The sequence below is a fragment of the Dinoponera quadriceps genome, unplaced genomic scaffold (assembly GCF_001313825.1).
Source record: "Dinoponera quadriceps isolate SergipeBrazil2010 unplaced genomic scaffold, ASM131382v1 scaffold629, whole genome shotgun sequence".
NCBI lineage: Eukaryota > Metazoa > Arthropoda > Insecta > Hymenoptera > Formicidae > Dinoponera > Dinoponera quadriceps.
In genome coordinates, this window is record NW_014554884.1 from 46285 (window position 1) to 67109 (window position 20825).

At 38.8% G+C, this 20825-nt stretch overlaps 5 protein-coding genes across 10 annotated transcripts; 2 read left to right on the forward strand and 3 right to left on the reverse strand.

Moving 5' to 3' along the window:
- The first annotated feature begins 1594 nt into the window (after positions 1 to 1594).
- LOC106742391 (proteasome activator complex subunit 3) lies at positions 1595 to 4692 on the forward strand. 4 transcript variants are annotated; one of them, XM_014615284.1, is made up of 5 exons: positions 1595 to 1707; positions 3314 to 3346; positions 3462 to 3782; positions 3919 to 4055; positions 4230 to 4692. In XM_014615284.1, exons 1-5 carry the CDS (start codon positions 1684 to 1686, stop codon positions 4450 to 4452), a joined length of 738 nt encoding a protein of 245 aa, XP_014470770.1. In that variant the 5' UTR covers positions 1595 to 1683; the 3' UTR covers positions 4453 to 4692. The 4 variants fall into 4 exon arrangements, with proteins under 4 accessions (XP_014470770.1, XP_014470773.1, XP_014470771.1 ...); XM_014615287.1 differs by lacking the exon at positions 1595 to 1707 and adding an exon at positions 1744 to 1811; XM_014615285.1 differs by lacking the exon at positions 1595 to 1707 and adding an exon at positions 1891 to 2169.
- Positions 4693 to 5425: 733 nt separating this feature from the next.
- Positions 5426 to 8505, reverse strand: LOC106742390 (caspase-3-like). The gene is made up of 6 exons (XM_014615283.1): positions 8043 to 8505; positions 7627 to 7805; positions 7077 to 7356; positions 6746 to 6993; positions 6274 to 6553; positions 5426 to 6196 (listed from the first exon to the last, which is right to left on the reverse strand). The coding sequence occupies exons 1-6, from the start codon at positions 8178 to 8180 to the stop codon at positions 6059 to 6061; spliced, it is 1263 nt and encodes a 420-aa protein (XP_014470769.1). The 5' UTR covers positions 8181 to 8505; the 3' UTR covers positions 5426 to 6058.
- A 2382-nt stretch (positions 8506 to 10887) lies between these two features.
- On the reverse strand, positions 10888 to 12177 carry LOC106742353 (borealin). Its single transcript, XM_014615210.1, has one exon. The coding sequence runs from the start codon at positions 11938 to 11940 to the stop codon at positions 11059 to 11061; it is 882 nt and encodes a 293-aa protein (XP_014470696.1). The 5' UTR covers positions 11941 to 12177; the 3' UTR covers positions 10888 to 11058.
- Positions 12178 to 13038: 861 nt separating this feature from the next.
- Positions 13039 to 14889, forward strand: LOC106742395 (leucine-rich repeat-containing protein 51-like). The gene is made up of 3 exons (XM_014615294.1): positions 13039 to 13267; positions 13352 to 13606; positions 14119 to 14889. The coding sequence occupies exons 2-3, from the start codon at positions 13489 to 13491 to the stop codon at positions 14607 to 14609; spliced, it is 609 nt and encodes a 202-aa protein (XP_014470780.1). The 5' UTR covers positions 13039 to 13267; positions 13352 to 13488; the 3' UTR covers positions 14610 to 14889.
- A 99-nt stretch (positions 14890 to 14988) lies between these two features.
- On the reverse strand, positions 14989 to 20773 carry LOC106742394 (cyclin-L1). 3 transcript variants are annotated; one of them, XM_014615292.1, is made up of 6 exons: positions 20342 to 20426; positions 18537 to 18673; positions 18001 to 18032; positions 16776 to 16960; positions 15805 to 16389; positions 14989 to 15361 (listed from the first exon to the last, which is right to left on the reverse strand). In XM_014615292.1, the coding sequence occupies exons 2-6, from the start codon at positions 18670 to 18672 to the stop codon at positions 15115 to 15117; spliced, it is 1185 nt and encodes a 394-aa protein (XP_014470778.1). In that variant the 5' UTR covers position 18673; positions 20342 to 20426; the 3' UTR covers positions 14989 to 15114. The 3 variants fall into 3 exon arrangements, with proteins under 3 accessions (XP_014470778.1, XP_014470779.1, XP_014470777.1); XM_014615293.1 differs by lacking the exons at positions 18001 to 18032; positions 18537 to 18673 and adding an exon at positions 17081 to 17157 and having other exon boundaries at positions 20342 to 20430; XM_014615291.1 differs by lacking the exons at positions 18001 to 18032; positions 18537 to 18673 and having other exon boundaries at positions 20342 to 20773.
- Positions 20774 to 20825: the final 52 nt, after the last annotated feature.

Sequence of the window (20825 nt, forward strand, 5' to 3'; positions counted from 1 at the left end):
AAAAGTCATTGGGTGCCAAATCAGGGCTGTACGGCGGATGACCCATCAATTCGATGTTTTGGCCGGTCAAAAATTCCTTTGTTTGACCCGATATGTGAGAGCTCGCATTGACACGATGAAGAATGATTCGCCTCTTCTTCTGCTTTTCTCGAATTTCTCCGATGACTTCTGGCAAACAAATGGTCGTGTACCATTCAGAATTGACCGTCCTACGGTGCTCTAACGCCACTGTCGCCACGTGACCGAATGCCGAAGAAATAGGCAACCAGTTGCTTCGATGTGCTTCTTCCGCGAACAACTTTTGTTGGATTTGACTCGTCTTGGAAGACCCATACAGTCGATTGCTGTTTTGTTTCGGGCTCATATGCATAGATCAATGATTCGTCACTTATGTAGATGTTATCACAGCCTTTGATGCACCTTGAACGTATTTTTTCAACATTTCCTTACACCAATCAACACGAGTCTTCTTTTGAGCGTTTGTCAGATTATGCGGGATCCAACGCGAACAAATTTTTTTACGGACAAATGTTCATGCAATATCTTATTGATGCTTGTCATACTAATGCCCAAAGATGCCTCAATCTCACGGTATGTTACATGACGATCTTGCTTTATCAGTTCACGCACAGCATCGATATTTTCTGGCACAACAACCTATTTTGGACGACCTTCACGGAATTCGTCCTGGAGCGAACGTCGGCCACGATTGAATTCGTTATACCAGTTTTTTACAGTGCTGTAGGGTGGTGCTTTCTCGCTGTATAAAGAATTAAGTTCATTGATGCACTCTTGTCTTGATAATCCACGTCAAAAGTTATGAAAAATAATCGCACGAAAATGTTCACGAGTTGATTCCATTTTTTGCCCGACAATTTTTCAATTCACTATAAACAACACAAACCGCACTCAAATGACAATGTGTTCTTATGTTCTTATGTTCAACAATATCAAGTTTCCAATGACAACAGATGGCGCCTGGCAACACTTACTGCTACCAAAGCCAGAAATATAAATATCTACCTACATAGATGGTGACAGCATTGAAAAATGAAAAAAACGTTTTTCCGTGAGAACTGAAAGTTTATTAGCTACCGCGTCGGGCAAAAGCCATTAGCCGGAAGTCAGCAATTCCCTAGGACTACTTTCGTTAAAAAGACAATGGCCGGTATTCTGAACGCGCTCACAACGATTTTAGAGCGTCGACGAACATTAATTTATCAGTAATTCTGAGTAGATATTTCGCTGTAAAAACATATAATTCTCGATTTTCCCTAATAGAGCATTGTTATTATCGCGTTATAAACAATACAAACGATGCTGATAATGCACGTATTTTTTAACTTGTTAGCGCGTTCTAAAAACGAGCCGATATATTTTGTTACCTTGCAGCGTGTTAGAAACAATTTCGGAACGCAAGAACAGCACTGTCGGTACTGTCGGCGGATTTCGGAACGCAGCCTGGGAAAGCGAGCTCGCCCATTGGACACCGCGCACCGGATGGTCGGTGGCGGCGCGGATTCTCCGTCGCGCTTCGCGGGACCGTCGCTTGACGGCGGTAGTAGCAAACGCACTTACCGCAAACACACCGTAGCGCCACTTCCTGTTTAAAGTGCACGTTTCAACAAAGGGACATAACACACACACAGTGTAGTTTAGAAAAGTTTTTCTACGGCGCGTATAATGGCGGATGCTACGGTACAAAAGGTAAAATATCGCAATTTTGTGGCGTAATCGAGCTCATTAGCGCTGCTTAAGGAGGACCGATCTAACTGAAGGGAGTGCACGCCGACGGAGCAGCAATCATGATGGTTAGGTTAAGCACCGGTATTCGTCCGAGCGTGTTTGTTAACACTTCTTTCTCTCTCTCTCTCTCTCTCTCTCTCTATCTCTCTCTCGCCCTCTCTCTCTTTCTCTCTTTCACTCGCTCGCTCGTTTGCTCGTCTGTCCGTTCGGGAGAAGTTCCGAGTTTACCGTCACCGTCATTGTGACTCGCACGGAGAAACTATCCTCTCGACGAGTTTCTCTCGGCTCTTCCCGTCCTGCCTGGTGCATCGCCTACGCTTAGGCGCGCGTATCGGGTGCCATGAAAAAAACGTTCGCGGCACATTAACGAGTTTAACCTCTTTCTTCGAGTGCCGTCTTCGCTCCGCAATGCTTCGCCTGGTGGTTGGTCTCTTTTTTTCGAGTCGAGTCGTAGCGTCGATCTCGCTTCGTTAACCGTTAGAACCGAACGAAGTGGATGGGAGTGTGATGGCAATAGTAATTACACGTTGGCGTCACTTTTCATCGGCTTACAGAGCATATCAATAGTGACCATCTTTGTATAGACTTCTTGTAGCTTTAACTTCAGTCCTTTTTTGCAAGTTCATCATTGGGAAAAGATATTGCATATATAGTGATATCATTGTTGCCGATTGCACAATTGCCCATATTATTCGGTCCTTCCGTACAAATTGTTGCTATAAACAGCTGATAATAGTTCTTTATGTCCAATAATAGGACTATTTGAATTTTCTTGTTGAAATTCCTGAAAGTGGTGAATATTAGTAAGAAAATAACTTCTAGCTTAAAGCATTTTTAGAGATAATATACAGCGTTTTATATCTTGTATTGAATAAAATTTGAAATATTATTCTTCTGTTCCTTATGAAAATAAGTTCAAGCTGACATATATTCGAAATAAATAGATGAGTGAAATAAACTTTTGTTATTAGAGAAACTTCTTTTTTATTTATTTTTGTTTGTTTTTTTTAGAGGATACAAAATCTTATAAATTGTGCTGAAAATTTTCATCACAGTATGAGCAAACAATTGAATACTCTGTGATAACCCCTGAAAATTATTCTGTTATGCGAAAGTACAAGTTAAAATTTTTGCTTTAACAAAACTAAATTCTTGCTTTTAAAAATTTTGGAAGAGTTTTCAGCAAATATTCTTTTCTACAGATATTCCTATATGAAAGATACTTCTTTTGTCAATATTTATATAAATGTTTTCTGTATTTCCCAGTAAACCAAGCAGTGACTTAAGTAATACATTGCTAGAAGGTTGTACAGCAAATGAGGAAGTTATAAATGTAATGAAAATGATTTGCATTGGGGTACATCATCTCTAACATTTAAGACATATTGTTTCAATATTGACATTATTATCACATTTGTATATGCTATTATTTTTAACTCTATATTACATTTTATACCAAAGTAATTTGTATGCTCTCGCAACTTCTTTATCCTTAAGTCATTTGTTGGTTAACATATCTGTGCAAGCATCTTGTTAAGGTGATACATGTTTGAGTTTTTTTTTACAGGTTCAAGAATACAAAGATTCTCTCAAGTCAAAGGTAATTTGGTTTCTTCAATATTATTATATTTTTTGTTTGATTATATTATTGTTTTCTTTTCATTACTGAGAGATTTTTCATATAATACATACTGTTGTGTTTATATATTATCCAGGCAGAACAACTTTTAATAAAAGGATTCCCCGAGAAGATAGTCAAATTAAATGAATTGCTGGAAACACCTGGATTCTGTAATCGGAAGTTGTCAGATGTACACCAAGACTTAAATGTACCCATTCCAGACCCTATAATTCTTAATCATTCCGAAGATGGTCCTACTTCGAAGAAACTTAAATTGGACAATAATGTGGAGGAGACTAGTGGAACCAAAGTCATGGTACTTCCAAATGGCCCAGTACCTTGCAACAAACCATTGTCCGACTTGATTCATATAGTTAAACCCTATATTAGACAACTTTTGGAGGACTCCAACTTAGTGAGTATTACATACTTGAAAATCTATTAACAGCATTATTATCACTATCTTCATCGATATCATGTTCTTTGGAATATTTCTTGCTTATCGTACCGTCATGAGTGGATTTCTCAAATCATCGACGTTATTGTTGCAGCTAAAAATGTGGATTTCTTTCCTAATCCCAAAAATCGAGGACGGGAATAACTTTGGCGTGTCAATTCAAGAAGATACATTAGCCGAGATCCAATCGGTTGAGAGCGAAGCTGCAGCATTCTTCGACCAAATTTCTAGGTATAGTAGGAATAATAAGAAAAAACGGTTGAGCAGGGTAGGAAAAAAGAAAATTTGGTATCACAGGTATAGTGGTTGAGAAAGTAGTTGGTAACATCAGAGCTGTTAATCAACATTCTTAAGCGGACTCGTTCGGGAGAAAGAATGTTCTCATCTTCCATTTCCTTTCTACAGGTACTTTATCTCCAGAGGTAAGATCGTTAGTAAAGTCGCCAAGTATCCACACATCATCGACTACAGAAGGGCGGTTCAGGAATTAGACGAGAAGGAGTACGTGAGTTTATGGCTCGTCATGTGCGAGGTCCGCAATCGCTACTGTTCCCTGCATGATCTCGTGATGAAGAACCTGGAGAAGATCAAACGGCCACGTTCCTCTAACGCGCAGTCTCTGTATTAAACGTAGTTGTACGTAAACTTACACTCGCGTACGCACGGAACGTCACACACGAATGTTCAGGCAAGAATGTTTCGTGACAGAAATGGAGGAAAAGAAAGAAAAGAAAAGAAAATAAAGCATCCATCTCTCTCTCTCTCTCTCTCTCTCTCTCTCACATGATATGACTCGACTGCCTTGGAATTAGTTCATCTGTTCTGACCGATTATGGCACTATGAAATAAAACCGATAGCTACACACTACACTCTCTGAAATTGTATTACCTAGAATGTGCATACTTAAGTTATTGATACGTTTAGGTCGTAATTGGCTTCTTTCTCTGAATGAAAAACAATTCTGAAAACCTCACCGGTCCCTACCGGTAAACACCGCTGTGTTCTCCTCGGGATCGTGGGTAAACTTGTCTCGTGAGGCTAATCTATCTTTCACGCTGCGTGAATTTAACATCGAATCTGACATACTTACGGATGTTTTTCTGTGTACGATAAGTTTTTCGTGTACGAAGTTATGTGGTGTAGTATAATGCGTATATGTACTTTTCGCCGATCACGTAATTGGGGGCACTTGTAAAAGAAGTAACCGATGATTATAGATTGAATTTAGCATAGTTAAGTGGATCATTTGTAATTTATATCTGTAAGGAGATTGGAACGTAAATCGAGATATTAAATAGTACGAACTCTAAATACCCTTGTAAGCTAGCCTAGTACCCCTTCTTTCATATATAAGTCTCACATGTATTGTGCTATGGCAAACCCTAAGTGTAAGATTAACGTACATGCTAGCATATGTTTACAGGGACTGTTGTATGGAATGTAGCGCTATTCGATGCTTGAGATAAATTTGAACTTTTGAGCAAGGAGAGAAGTACCGGAATAAAGAACACATCTTTTTCTTTTCTGTCGAACGTTTTCATTGAAAATAACATGAATAGAATAAATGCATAATTAATGATTTTCGTATGTTTACACAAATCATTCGTACATGTAAAATTACAAATAGTATATATATATAAAATTACAAATTTCCGATATAACTGTTTTACAGTATAAGAATTCGTAATACCTCAAGTATATCGGAATGTATAAATATATAAAATGGATAAAATACGTAAAAATGCATTAAAATACTTTGAGTCGGAAAGTACGAAAATATGTATATTATCTCTTAATAAGACCACATATCATAGTCATTCATTTGTTGTTCTTGCCTTACATGTCAAAGGCAAACGTTATCTGGAAAATAGGATTAAGGTAACAATACCTTACATTGTATATATAAAATAGTGTATATAAAATGGTAACTCCCAATGATTCCCTGGTCCTTTGCTGCGGCCATCTTACGTTGTGACATCAGAGGCGAGGAAACGCGTGTACAAAATTCTCGCAAAGCACGTTAAGAAAGAAAAAAAATGTATCTATGAAATAATATTTGTGCTATTGACTGAGTAAATTCGTAAAATAGCTCAAGAGTTTTCTCTTGCTCTAATAATCAATAAATAACTGTAAGATTAACGTAACAAGATTATGCACGTGATCAAAAAGTATGCCGTGTATCGCAGTAAAAAAGCAGTTTCCGAAATATTTTACAAACTACCTCCTCGTTTCATTACGTTTCGTTCGCGCTGTGCTCATCCGAAAAATAGCCAGGGTTGAGGTAACAACGTCGATTAAATCCAATCGATTGCACAGTTGACGTTTGACAATTATCATCACTTGTCCTCAGACGTTGCAATTGCGAGTCAATCTGCAAGTTATACATTGATTATAAATTCTCGTACAGTACTTACATTACTACACACATTAGTGTCTTGTAATAATTACAATATTGAATAAATCTTGAACGTGACATTCACGGGCAAAAGACATGAATACGCTGCAGAGAATTTGTATAAACCAGCTGCCAGTTTCAGTGTCTCTATAAGCGACATGTCCAGGCAGGGTAGAGTAAACTACGAGCATATCTGCGTAATTCCTGATCGAATATTTCGGGCCGAGTAATATTGTATTATCGGGTTTGACCTCTTCATCCATGTTTTCAGGGTCGATCGGGATTATATCCGTAACGAGTCTTTCATATTTTATTTTCTGTTTTCTCAATCCCCTAACACACAAATATTGAAAAAAATACATAACAAATATAATATATTGTAACCTGATAAATATAAATTATTCATTTGTGTAATATTTATAATTGGTAATAATATAAGTAACAACTTAAATTGGATAAGATCAGAAAATGAGATAATACGACGGAGTTAATAAGGCAGAAAGTTATGGAATTGTAATTACGTACCTGCAAAGTTGAAAAATGAAAATTTTCGGCTTTCCCGCCATTTTCGAACACGCATCCACAGTGAAATAATCCAAGATTTCATCGCAGAAAACCTTCTCGGCATCCTTTTGTCCAGTATCTACTCCTAGTATCTCTGTGCCATGATTTACTTCATTCTCTCTACCGTGACTACTAATGATCACAAAACATGAGTCAACATTTGCTAGCTCCTCTCTCTTTGAAAACTTTTTCACTTCATCCTTTATCTCCTTGGAGAAATAAATTCACAGAACAATTTATTGACGCTCCGAAAGATAAACATGTATCAAGTGAAATAATACTTCATACTTACTTTTCCTTTCAGATTTTTCTTTGAAATAACATGGAAACCCATTTCTTGAAACAATTCCGTCAGATTATTTTCATCGTGTTCCGCCGCGAGTCTAGGCTTCTCATAGAGAATATTGGTTATTAACAATACTAACCCACGAGGATTACTCCGCATGGGATATAACGAGATGAGACCATTCTCATCATCAACAAATTGTACAGCTTTTTGTAATTTAATTTTCAAGGGTTCGTCAGACAATTCAATATGATGAAAAGATTTGTTCACATAAGATACATGAGTACTGTAAATAGAATATTTTATTAAACATAAAGGAGTTTTAATAGAGAATTATGATTGATTATCATATTTGTAATTAATCTTAAGAACCTATACAATAATTAAAAGAAAGTCTAACTATCAAGATAGTTATGTGTTATAATTATCTGTACTTTATGGTTTTCTACTAGGAGAGTTGTGACTTTCGATTAAAAAAATCGATTTTGTTTGATATATCGTCAATCCTTATAATCTGTAGAATATCCCTACGAATAAATTAATAATAAATTATTACTTGTCATATTTATTGTTGTTGTTCTCATGGCTCCTTTTAACTTTATCTTCCAATATGTCACATATATCTTCGTGGCCACTTTCTTTCAAACTCAGCAACAGACGTTCGTATGCTTTCGGTCCTCTTGTTTGTATTTTAGAAAATATATCTTTGATTGTACTTCCAGCTGTTAAATTCTTCTGTAACAATATAATATACATTTGATCTTTAATTTAATGGAAAACACTTGGAATAATTACACCTAATAATCATATTATTAAAGAGTAAGAAAACATTATTCTTATGCAAATATTGAAACAAGGAAAAACGAAGGGGGAACACAGTGCTAAGTAAGATGATTGTTCAAGTTGTAACTTCACCTGCTCATTATAAGCAAATAATCAATAGCACAATAATGAATGGTGCATAAAACTCACTTCCCATTGTGGAATGTTTACATCGTCTAGGTTGTAAATTTTATGTTCCAACAACTTTGGCCATAATTTCGTTATTTTAATCTTGGGTACAACTTTGTCACAATGAAGGTCTATTTTATCACGGTCCTTTTGTTCCATGTTAATCTAATCACGTTCGTTAGCAACTGATTACTCTTCACCTCAGAAAAATATTAAAATAGGCCTTTCGAATATACTTTGATAATATTTCACAATGTATCTTAAAGTATAGAACTTTTCTTTAAATTTCTACGATTTCCACTACATCATTTCATACGTTCACTTCATACGTTTCAATAAATTCACGTTCGCGATTGGCACATTACCCACGTTACTTTGTTCAGCAGACAAAAGATTTCTGAGGATTAAATCACCCAACTTAATCTTGGGAGAGATGTATGCGCAAACTGGATTGTGCTGAGTTGTGCGTACACACATTATACACTCTATAGATTTTACGGCTCATATTGCGAATGAAAGTCTCTTTTATAAAAAAAAGTGCCTTAAATGTGGCTCAGCCAATCAAAGAGAATTCACACCTTGAAAGAAAAGCAGAAACAGAAAAGCAGCAGCCAATCAGAATGCTCGCTGGTAGTAAGCAGTAGATAAAGCAGAAACTGACAATTACCAGCGCGAGTTCTGATTGGCTGCTGCTTTTCTGCTTTTCTGTCAAGGTATGAATTCTCCCTCAGTTGGTTCCTAAGCTATTTTTAGAAAAACTTTTCTCGATAAAAGAAAGTTCAAAAGATGGACCAGTGTGTATTCCCAAACGCAGCTTTAGTTCAGATCTACAATAAAACGTGGTCTACAATTAGAATTTAACCCCTTAACGCACAGTTTTTTTGAAAAAAACCGGCCAAAAAAAATCAATTTTTTTTATGTAAAAAAATTTTTTTCTTTGCTTTCACATTGTTATTTTCAATTCTCGATTATATTCTAGTGAAAAATTATAGCAGCATAAAATACAACGCCGCTCGAATTATTTCGAGTGTGCACAGTTTGGCCTGTTTAGCGCGCTCGAATTAACTCGAGCGTACAAGTTAAGGGGTTAAGCTCTGAGTCTTAAAGCACCTATTGTAAACAGGAACTTAGAGTTGAGATCATCTCCAAATGTTGGTTCATTTCATTAACTACGAAACATCTGAAAATGAACTTAAGACGGTTTCTAAATATAAAATTCATCTATGAATACTTCCCTATAGATTTTCCGTACCGGCAGTGAATATCATAACGCAACTTATGGATACCGCCCATTATCCTATACCCAATCAGCACACAGGCTGCGCAAACTCACAAACTCGTGACGCAACCAATGAAACTTCGACCTTTTAGACGTGTCTGACCATTTAAAATTTCTTTTTAAATAGCGTGGTACAGAAAACTTGAGCTCGAATTCTGAATTCTTTTATCGATAAAAATTAAGAACCATCTGATTGGTTGAAAAGCCACATTTGAGGCACTTTATCGATAAAATAGAATCCAGAATACAAGTCTTTATTAAGGGGAGATTCTGGTCTAGAGTGCTCAAAAGTAGGATAACTTAAAAAATTTTATTATTAATTTTTTATTAGTTTTATAAGTTTACTCCAAAGATGTAACTGTTATTTAAAATTATCTATAAGTTGAAGCCGATTCGTTTATTAGTTTTTGAGTTCTGATGTCGGCGGAGAGAAAAATGGTTTCAAGAAAAACGCGTTTAAAGTTTCGGGTATTGTTTTCTCATACTTATAGCATGTTTTTGACTAATCTGCTATTCCTGGCCCATAGAGTAGTCCTTCTTCATCTTCATAAAAATCATACAGCTTCTCCATGTTGTTTTGGCCAGCTATACGAGCTTGTTTTGCAGCTTCAGAACTCTTGCTCTCCGCGTGCGCGAGTCGCTGCTTGTCCGTATATTCAACAAACAATTTGCATTGCTGGCCAATATTTATCCTCATAACTTTTAAGATGGAAACATAACTTTCACTAAACATTCCCGAAAGAACTAAATTCGAACAACCGTTAAAAGTTATAATCCTTATCTTACGGAGATATACACGCATCAAAGTCATTGTATATCTGGAAAAACTTGTTTACTTTGTTTATTTTGTTTGAATGCCTGGATACTTCCGAATACAAAGAGATTCTCGTGCGCTTCGAACGATCGGCCAGCTGTTTAAATTAAACTGCTAATTAAACTGCTTAAAACTTCGTCAATATTTCGAATTTCGAAATGTCGCTATAAGAACATATTCTTGAGACATTGTACTATAAGAATATATAGAAAATAAAAAATCGATTCCTTTAAGATGTTAGACCAGAATCCCCCCTTAATTAACCCGTTCTTTTTAGCTGAACTAGCTACACTAATTCAAGAAATGTTTGCATAATGAAGCGTGAGAATCTCATGTGACGCTTCATACGCTCCAATGTGTATATACATTTCTTGAATTAGTGAAATCAGATCAACACAAAAAAAAAACATTAAAGACTATCCCATTCTCTAATAAGTTTCCAATTAAGTGCGTTATTTTGAAATATTTGTGCACCATGAGCGCTGCTTTCGAGCATCGTTAATTAACAACAGTCGTGATACACGAATATTCGCTCATAATGCCTGTGACTGGAAATTCTCGATGGTACTATGCTTAAGACAGCATTAATGAAATCTTCCATACTTGCTGCTAACACTCATCATCTGCAACGAAACATCTTATTTACTGGCATACAGAAAATACTCGGAAGAAAGAAATGCTCACTATACCATGAATTCTATTTAGCCGGGAGAAATGTCGAGAAACGCTCGAGGAAACACCTGACAACGAATGAGATTTGTCATGCTGAAACTTTTATTGTACAGAGGAAATCTATTGACAATGTCGTAACAAGGTAAACATTCTACTATTTCCATCTCATGCGAGTAAATACAAATATATATATATATAAAGTACAAAAATATCTCAACTTAACCTATAGTTACACTATAATAACGTTACAATCTAATCAACGACATTTAATGTTAATTTCGCGCGATAACTTGCTCAATGTGTTTCTTCAGTGTTTGCAGCTGATGCTTTGTTTCAGCATCGAGCGACGGGATATTTGAGATGCGCAGTCCCTCCTGCGGCAACAAGGACATCATGTTGCCATCGGACAGAGGCACATTGACATTGGCGGTCTTTTCCTCGACGACCGCGGAAACCAGCAAGGGGCTGCCCTGCATGCTGAGTACCATTTCACCTTGACGCGGACGCCTCAACACATTCAAAGGTGTGTTCGGCTTGATCTTGGGTGTGACGACGTCGTACATATTCATGGGCTTCGGTATGGCCGGTGTTTTGAAGACATCCACCTTTACAATAGGCATATTCAAGTGATCCTTGCTTCTCGCTCTGGTCTTCCTCACGGTCTCCTGATTGATCTCGCTGAACTTGACTTTGCTCGTTCTGGTGGAGTTGCGCGTTTTCCTCGACATCGGCGCTGACATCTGAGCCCTGGTGGCTCTCGATGTGCTGTCGACACTGGTACCTCCTTCCGTCGCGTAGCCGTCGTCGGACGCGGCAGTGGCTCGTTTCACTGCGGTCCTGATTGTGTTCCTGGCATGCGGCACGGCGGGCGGCCGCATGCAGTTCATCCCTGACGAGAAGACCTCGTCGCAGTTCTCCTTTAGATCGTCATTCTCGAGAGCCAGTACCTCGCCCAAGGTCATCCGGCGTATCTCCGACGGCAGGCGAGAGATGGTCATGTCGACGAAGGTCTCGAAGCCCCGGATGTCCGCCTGCGCGTCCTGCTCCAGCTTGAGGATGCTCTTCTGCACGTGCCGCTCGAAGGTCCTCAGCTTCATGTCATGGTCGCCCTGAGAGTCGTTTCTGGGCTTGCGCGTATACTTGGTGCGCGGCATCTCGTCCGCACCGGGATAGACACGAGCCGGTAACCGCAACGACGGCTCGCGCCGAAATACGAAGCCGGAGGACTAGTCCTCGCGAAGCGCGCCGCGAAAACGAGGGATCACGTCGAAATTCGGTTGCGCGCACCCCGTCAGAGCCTCGGTCAGGTATTTTCTCGGCGGCGGGAACGGTTAACGGTTTGATTAATCTCCAACTGTTTATACCGGGCTCCGCCGTTGAACAAGCGTGAACCGGCGGCGCATGCGCGGTGGCCCCGCGGCGTAATGAATGCAGCTTTGAGATGGCGTTTGACAATGGGAAACGGTCTTGTGTGTAAAGCCTGTATCAGACTATGGATTAGGGATTGGGGATTGGAAATCGACCAATGAAATCACAGTAAGTCTGGATTGAAATTGAAGGATGAGTTTGGCTATCGAATTGGAACATGAAGCCCAACCAATCAACATTTAGCAGGCTACGATTGGGAATATTGGTCGGAATTTAGGCCGGTATTCATAGTCGGATCTTATATTTAAGATTGTCTTAAGTTTACCTTCAGATGCTTCGTGGCCAATGAAATGAGTCGTAGAGCATCTGAAAATAAACTTAAATATAAGATCCGACTATGAATACCAGCCTAAGGCTTAATTTTATTTTCTTGATATTTTCATATTATGAGCCAATAGTCGCCGAGTATGTCGATGGGTCTAGTGTAAACTGTGAACTATATAATTTGCACAAATTTGTACAAAACTGTGTACAAATGTCCCTAGGAATAGGAAAATTCTATACATGTGGCAAAACTTGTTGGCGATAAACGATACTTGCAAGAAAAATCGTATACTTCTAACTGTGCAAAAAATTTGTTGACAACTTGAGCATGCTAGCGTGAAAATAACCCAAATCGCAGTGTGATTGGACAATCCTCAATTCTCAATCCGCGATCATAATCCCTAATCCATACTGATCCGGGCCTTCATCCATCTGATACGGGCCTTAGATCTGTTCTTTATAGCTGAATCGACTGCACTAGCTCGCAATAGTTCTTGTTACCTCTTTTTTACACGAAGTCATTTATATATCTGTTTCTCTCTAGTTCCCCGGAAATGTGCCCTAGTTCAGCGACAAAGAATAGACCTCCTGTCTCCAATGTCCAATAGAAAGATTTGTTTTCGCTCGGGAGTAAAATGATATCTGATTTGCTGAGGAATCGCAGGGCTCAAGTCGAACGAAATAACGAATGATTTGAAAACAATGTTACACGAGGTACACGTTACCTCGCAATGTTACTCTCGTTGGACGATTCCTGCGATTCGAACCGAGTGGAGTCGTCACTAATATGTAAGGCTATTTTATAGAACGGATACCTGTGTTTTTGTAAAAATGTACATTCTACAGGTATATGTATATATTTTGAATACGCAGGACTCGGTAGGACTACGATAATTTTTCTTACCCGTTACGTCGGCCAAACGTTCGTCATGGAGAAGTCACGAGACGCGAACTTCGAATGTTTTCCGAATCTGACAACGCTTGCCGATGAAGCTTGAACGCTCACGATAATGATAAGTACCAATCCTCGGAAAAATCACAGATCTGATTATAGACGAGATGAACGACAAGAAATGTTGGTTGCTCCACCGTTGGATTTATCGTATAGGAAAGCAGCTACCGTGAACGGTATATAAACGAAGACTTGTTTTCCTACAGATTTCTTTGAAATATACTTAAGTATTTTGCAATTTAAAATTGATAACATTTGTCATATACCAACTTTCTGCCATGATATTACCAGATGATGATTAATCCTTAATTGGCATATTTAGATCGATTTCTTCACTTGATCGTGAACTATAATTTTTAGATAGCAAATTTTTAAGAAACAATAGAAATGCCTTCTGAAAGCTTGTACTCTCTTCATCAGGATTGTTACAATGAAATATTTAAAGTTTGCTTTGACCCTAAATCACTAATTTTTTTCCCAGACACATCACACATAAAATTTTTATGAAATATAATTAAATTGTAGTTTATAGAAATTCCTTCACATATAAAAAAAAATTTCTCTGAAAAGAAATTGATCAGAGAAATGGATGATTTATGATACTGGATAAGTGCTGCGAGAAATATTGCTGTATGGTCATTGTTATTTTTATTATACAGTATTTGTAAACATTTATCTTTCTCTATAGACCTGATGAAGAAGCGATACGCACAGACGACACGCACTGGGAAGGCACCGATAAGAACCATGAAGGATCGTTATGTGACCAGTACATTGTGGCTGAGTAACAATCTGCTGAGCTCGATGGACGGCCTGCAACGTCTCGCGAATCGAGTCCTCGACGATCCTGCACACCTCAGCTGGCTGGATTTGTCCTTCAACGAAATAAGCGAGATCGGCGAGGATATCGAGCAGTTTGCGAACCTAAAAATCCTCTACTTGCATGGGAACAAAATTTCAAACATTGCGGATGTCTTAAGGCTGAAGAAGCTGTCGAATCTTAGATCTTTGACGTTACACGGTAACCCGGTCGAGGATATTCCCTGCTACAGGGGTTACGTTGTACACCTTCTGCCGCAGCTGCAAGTCTTCGATTTCTCACCGGTAATCGCCGCCGAGAAGAAAAGGGCGTTACCTGTCGGATTCGCTAAAATGATACGCCCAGAGATACGAATATAAAACTTTATTCTCGCTGTATACTTTTGTGATACATCCTTTTCGATTCATCTCTTACTTTTGTCGTAACATTTTACCACGTCGGTTTTACAAAACTTGGACGAGCGGGGAATTAATGTTTCTCTCGGAAGTACAAGGTATATATTTGTTTATGGGGAGTTGACCTAATTTCTCAAGTAACAACGACGCGGTGAGATATGCGATTACTCTTGTATCCTAGCAAATTCGTGACTGAGTAAAAAATCTCAAAGGATGTACAACATAAAAAGGTAAGACACTCTGTGGCCTCGTGAGGATGAAAATGGTCAGGTTTGAGAGTATATAAAAACGGGAGACTTTACGGATCGAAAACCGAGTGTTCTGCCAAATAACTAAATTGCAATAGGCCTGGACGAGGTTTTATTATATATATGTATATATAAGTATATGTATGTATATATATTACAAATCTATTTGTCAATATACTCGACCGTGAACGCTTCATGGCTCATGTCGAGTGCGCATAAATTCAGTGCCGCCTGTGTTTACTGCGGTGTTTGCTCGACTTCTCCAAGTCCCTCTCGCGGGATCGGCTGCGTGACCTGTAACGGCTGCGGGACGATTTGTGGCTTCCCGATCGTCTCCGCTGCGTTTTCTTGGGCTTGCAGGATCTGCCGCGGCTGTGGCTACGGGACCTGCTCCTGCTGTGCTTCTTACGCTTGGAGTGTTTGGTCCCTTCGCCTCGCGACGGCGAGGTGCTCGGTGATTTTGAACGTCTGAAACGAAACGTTAAAGCAGTTGAGAAATTTCGCGTGTTTTCACCGAAAATCAGCGGGAGTTTCTACCGGTGTGAAAAGTAACATCGTCGCATCTCTACGTTGTATCTAGATAGTATCTGCATTGTGTACAATAAGTTCTCACGCTGCTATCTCGCCTTTTGATCGACTATTTGCAACCACACGTTAGATTTCATGTACAACACTGTGGAGTACAAATGAATTATATATACTATTATTGTTAATTTGTAGAATTGCACTTTATTAACGGGAAAATGATTCTTTCGACGTTACAAGGTCAGAAAGATAACATTTCAACTAGAGATCTTTCAACTGGAGAGAACTTAACAATATCAAGATAGATTAATGTAAATATATCATTATTACAGGCGATTTACGAGAGAGGATTACGATTAGATTATGATTAAGATTATGATCATCACCTGGGTGATTTCGTTCTCTCGGGAGCCGCGTGTGTGCCGCTGCGACTGATGAATCCGCCCCAGGCGTTGTGGTGTTTCGGTAATGGCGGGCTCGGTGTGTGTCCATCGACGTCCCCGCCGCGCGCTTTCGTCCTGGCTTCCTCGTACTGACGTCGCAGCTCCTCCACGCGCTTCTCCAGCTGCTCGGACTTGACGCGCGGCCTGGAGTAGAGACGCAGTATACGCCGACAGACGTCTCGAATGGCGGACTCGCTGACACGGAACAGCGTGAGCCAGGAGGGCGATGTAGGAAGCGGCAGCTGCAGCTGACGGGCGGCCAGGTAGACGCAAGCGCATGCCACCGTTTCCGGCTGATAACGCAAGAACACGTCGGAGCGCAGCGAGTCGTTCATGTAGTTCCAGCTCTGTTGCATCAAAGCGCGATTCTTCTCGTATCCGAGGACTTGCAAGTACATGACTATGATCTTGTGGGGGTGCTTTACGTGAACGCAAAAACCCAGCTCCTTCAGCACCCGTCTCTCGGACTTGATCACCTGATTCTTCAGCGCTACGTAATTCTGATCGAGAATCACAGGTTGTATCGGCCTGAAATTGTAAAAAACGGTATTTGTCAATTCCTTTCTTCATTTCTCATTCTCTGCGTATATATTACTGTGTATCATCTTTTAAATGTATTGTTAACACGTTGAGTGTGCCGTGAAGGTTACCGGTGACCAACACTGTGATATTACCGCATCTCACGCGTTTAGTTGCGTACAGCCGATAAAGTGTCAATCAATCGAGATATATTTAGCTAACTACTATTATTACATGGAAAAATCTCGGTTCGTGCGATGTGTATGTTGCAACGTGGAAAATACAATTCCGTTGGTATAACTGAATTTGTCAACTTCATTTCTTAATGAAATTATAGCTTTTCCTAACACAAATCCATCCCTTTATTCATTCATACATTATTCGAGGCTACTTACTTTTGACTGGAAACCTGCTTGATATGATTGAAAACATTGATCACGTCCCTGATGCGTCTAGGTGCCTCCTCAATTTTGCTGGCTAAGCAGATGCAACCCATCGCAGTTGTCTCCATATTGTGTCTAACTAACGATTTGCTATAATAAAACCGTTGGAATATCACTTGTCCTGTAGCCATTGCGACCTACACAAAATGAAAAGGTTCGGGGGATTAGATAACATTGTCATGAGTCTTAATCTCTAACCAATATGATCTGTTTTAGCCCTTCTGAGACGTTAGCAGAGATAAATCCGTGGTCCGTACTTCTACATTGCTCTAGACACGTTGGCTTGTATCCAGCGCACACATAGCCAGTCATTTGTCTATACTAGCCATCCAGTCTGGAAAGTACATACATTTTCAGCTGATTTTGTGCATTAAATAAACAATATATATTGTAGTATAGTTCTGTTCACGAAGGGTTAAAACAAGAACATATTTCTATATGTGCTAAACGAGCCAAAGTAAAAGAGAGCAACACAGAAAAAGTAACACATTTTCAAACCTAACCGTCATAATTGTCCAATAATTTATTGAAAGCAGTTTCACAAATACATCAACCAAGAATAATAATCATTTAATGTTTACTAAGTTATTTGGTCGAAGGCAATAATGCTCGCTTAATGGCGAACTAATGGAACGCTAATGAGACATAGTGTAAAGGTGACCTTTTCTCCAAACTCAAATTAATCTAATATTATCTTCAGATGCTTCGGAATCAATAGATTCGTTTAGTTTTAGTCCGAACTTGCACTGTTTGCTTTTAAAGTGAAACAAGTATGTAACATAGCTGTGAAGGAAAAAGGAACCAAGTTTCAATGCAACATTAGTTCAGCTAAAACAAACGGGCCTGGTGAAACGATGCGTATAATATCTGAAGATGTATCTGAGACGATTTTAAATATAAGACTTGACAATGAATACCGACATAATATATTATGTCTACGTATTAAACCTCAATCTTAATTTAAGGGGATGCCATACTTGAAAACTTTGCTGGTAAATACTAATTTCTTTCTGCAAAATTTGTGTCGTATCGGCTGCATAGAATTAGAAATACTTTTACACAGTTAAAGTAGAAACTTACGTTAGAAAATGAATTGGAGCATCGCTCAGTATGTGACGGAAATGAATTAAAAACTTCAAAACTGATACTCTAGCTATCAGTTAGCGTAAATATTTACCTGAATATTTGCCTGATATAGAAATCCCGCAGCTTGTACATACCACATGTGTTAATGCTCCAATCAGGGAAATTTCAAAGAACATTCTTATATCTTTTCAATTAAATTTAGAGGCCTAGAAAGATACAAAATTGCAAAAAAATTTGGGTATATCTTGATTAGATTTTCTATTAGATATGGTAAGATACAGCAGCGCACATTAATTGCATTCACGTTTCTATCATACTTACATTTACATAAAATCTATATGCATAGATAAAAAAACCCGGCTTATTAATTTTTTTTCGCGAATTTTGTCGGATAACATGATATTATACTATTTGTTACATATATATATATATATATTATACGGAATGTTTAAAAAAATTATGGTCAATAATGTAAAAGCAAAAAATACAAACTAAAATAAACAAAAACGTCCCAGTGAACATGGGGCCGCAATTGAACCGTTTTCGAGTTATCATATATATTTTGTTACATGTTGCACACGCATGCTTATTCTTCCTCTTTCTCTTCCTTCAATGCTCTAGGCTTACCAGTACTCTTCAACGGATCATCAACATGGACAGTGGTTACAGCAACGAAGAGTATGCGGACATGCACTTCATGTACGGTAAAACCAACGGCAGTGCACTCGAGGCAGCACCAAGAAGCTTTTCCCCTCTGTAACATCCTGTAGTGTTGAAACCCACAATTAAACATGTAATATCTGACGTGTAAGTAAAGCCACTCTTAGCAAAGAATTGTTTGCTATGCACTAGTGCTTCCATTGCCAGCGGCTGATCGTAACAAAACATGTGTGATGATTCAAAAACATTTCATTTGCGGCCCCACGTTCACCGGGATGTGTTCTTGCTTATTTTGGTTTATTTTTACCTTTACATTATTGACCATCAGTTTTCAAACACCTTATGTATTACATACTTGTTTACAATCTATTCAGTTGTAATTCTTCGAAGGTAACGTTATTGCTTAACATGTAACATATTAATTTTATTTAATTTAAATTCAGTTAAGTGAACGCAATTACAAAGTGTCTACTCAAATCCGAAAAAGGAAAATTCCCTGAGAATTTCCAAATTTTTCCAGGCATAAACAAATTTCTTGAGAATTCCAGGTTTTATCAGGGACAGTATCTGACGCAACTGTTTACCGACAACTATCGGATCGGTACGCGTCCTTGCGCAGCTTTTCTGCTGTATATCTGTTCGAGGACACATTCCTTAGTCGATGGTTGTCGGTAGGCATAAAATAGCAGGTAGTAGAATTACCTTTTGAACCCTGAATTATCTTTTTTATTTCCTTAAATGTGGTAGACATTTTAACACAATGAGCTCTTTCTAAACGACTTTCCCTATCTTTAACCTTTAGAGGACCGGAAAGCCAATATATTGGCGCTACCCATGATCGATACTTAGTGTATGGTCAATCCATGATATAAGATACCTTTTTTACCACTTCACTAAGGCGGATATGCCCTCTCAAATCCCGGCCCTCTAAAGGTTAAGAAAAAAATGGTAGACATTTTAACACAATGAACTCTTTCTAAACGACTTTCCCTGTCCTTAAGAAAGAAACCGAGAAAATCCACGGGAAAAATTGAAAAAAAGAAAACGGTTTTCTCCAAACTTTCACAACTATATTCATATGTACAGTCGGCGTCCGATTATGTATGCTGTACCATTCCCTATACGGAAAATTACGCGATTTTCAGCCCTGTATATAACCCGACTGTACAAGGCATACAAGAAAAGGTATTGTGACTGTTTCAGTATTTATGTGAGATATTTTGAAGAAGGCCTCTGTTATCAACGCTCACATCAAGTTCGTCATCCCCTTAAGCCATTGTCTGAAGAGAATTATTTAAATTCAGGTTAAGGTTTAATTAATGTCGGCAGGAACATAAGTTGGCACAGATGGTAAAATCGCTAACAGCGATTTTTAACCATATGATTAGTCGCCTGACGATAATCAAAAAACAAATAATTCTGTATATGATAGCAGAATATGGCAGTTAATATTTGAATTACATCAATTTTAAATACAGATTAAAAAAAAAGTAAACGACGTAAGTTCCTATTTGTTTTTACAAACAACCCGCTCTTTATTCTGCATACGGAGAAATCTGCTGATTGAGTCAATCGTCGATTAGCTTAATCGGAATTTGGAGAGAGTCATCCTGGATATACGATTGCGTTTCGCAATGATAAGTTCACACATTACACATTGCGAATAGGTATATTGGAAAAATAACGATCGAGAACTTGGCTATTGACCTCCAGATTACGAAGATTAGGTTGAGATCCATCGCCGACCTCAAGAGTTAAGGAAAGAAACCCACCTGTGGCAACTTCAGCAGAATACCGGCGGTCTGTATAAGCTCGCATCCTAATATCCGCAGGTCTGTCTCGGTCTCCGCGTCCAGGCCGTCCAAATACGAGGGAGTTGAGTTGAGCTTCTCGTCGGGCAGAAGGCAATTCTTCAACGTTAGCACGATCTTGCCGTAGGGTTTCGCGTTCGACGCGGCCGTGTTCTTCGCCGGCGCCGTGGAATTCTCCTTCGCGCTCATCTCGAAATCGCGCGATCGATGGAGCGACAGTGAGAGGACGTGAGGGGACTCCTTGTTTCAAGTGTACAAAATTAGTAAAATTTATATTGCCGAGCCAGCTTACCAATAATTTCCAACGCTCAAAAACGAATGCACAGTATATTCTGGCAACTTCAGTAGAGCGTGAATACGCGTGTATCACGAACTATCCGGCACAACACACGAAGGCCGGTAGGAAACAGCAAATCCGTAATTGACTGTGGAGCCCTCGTGCGGC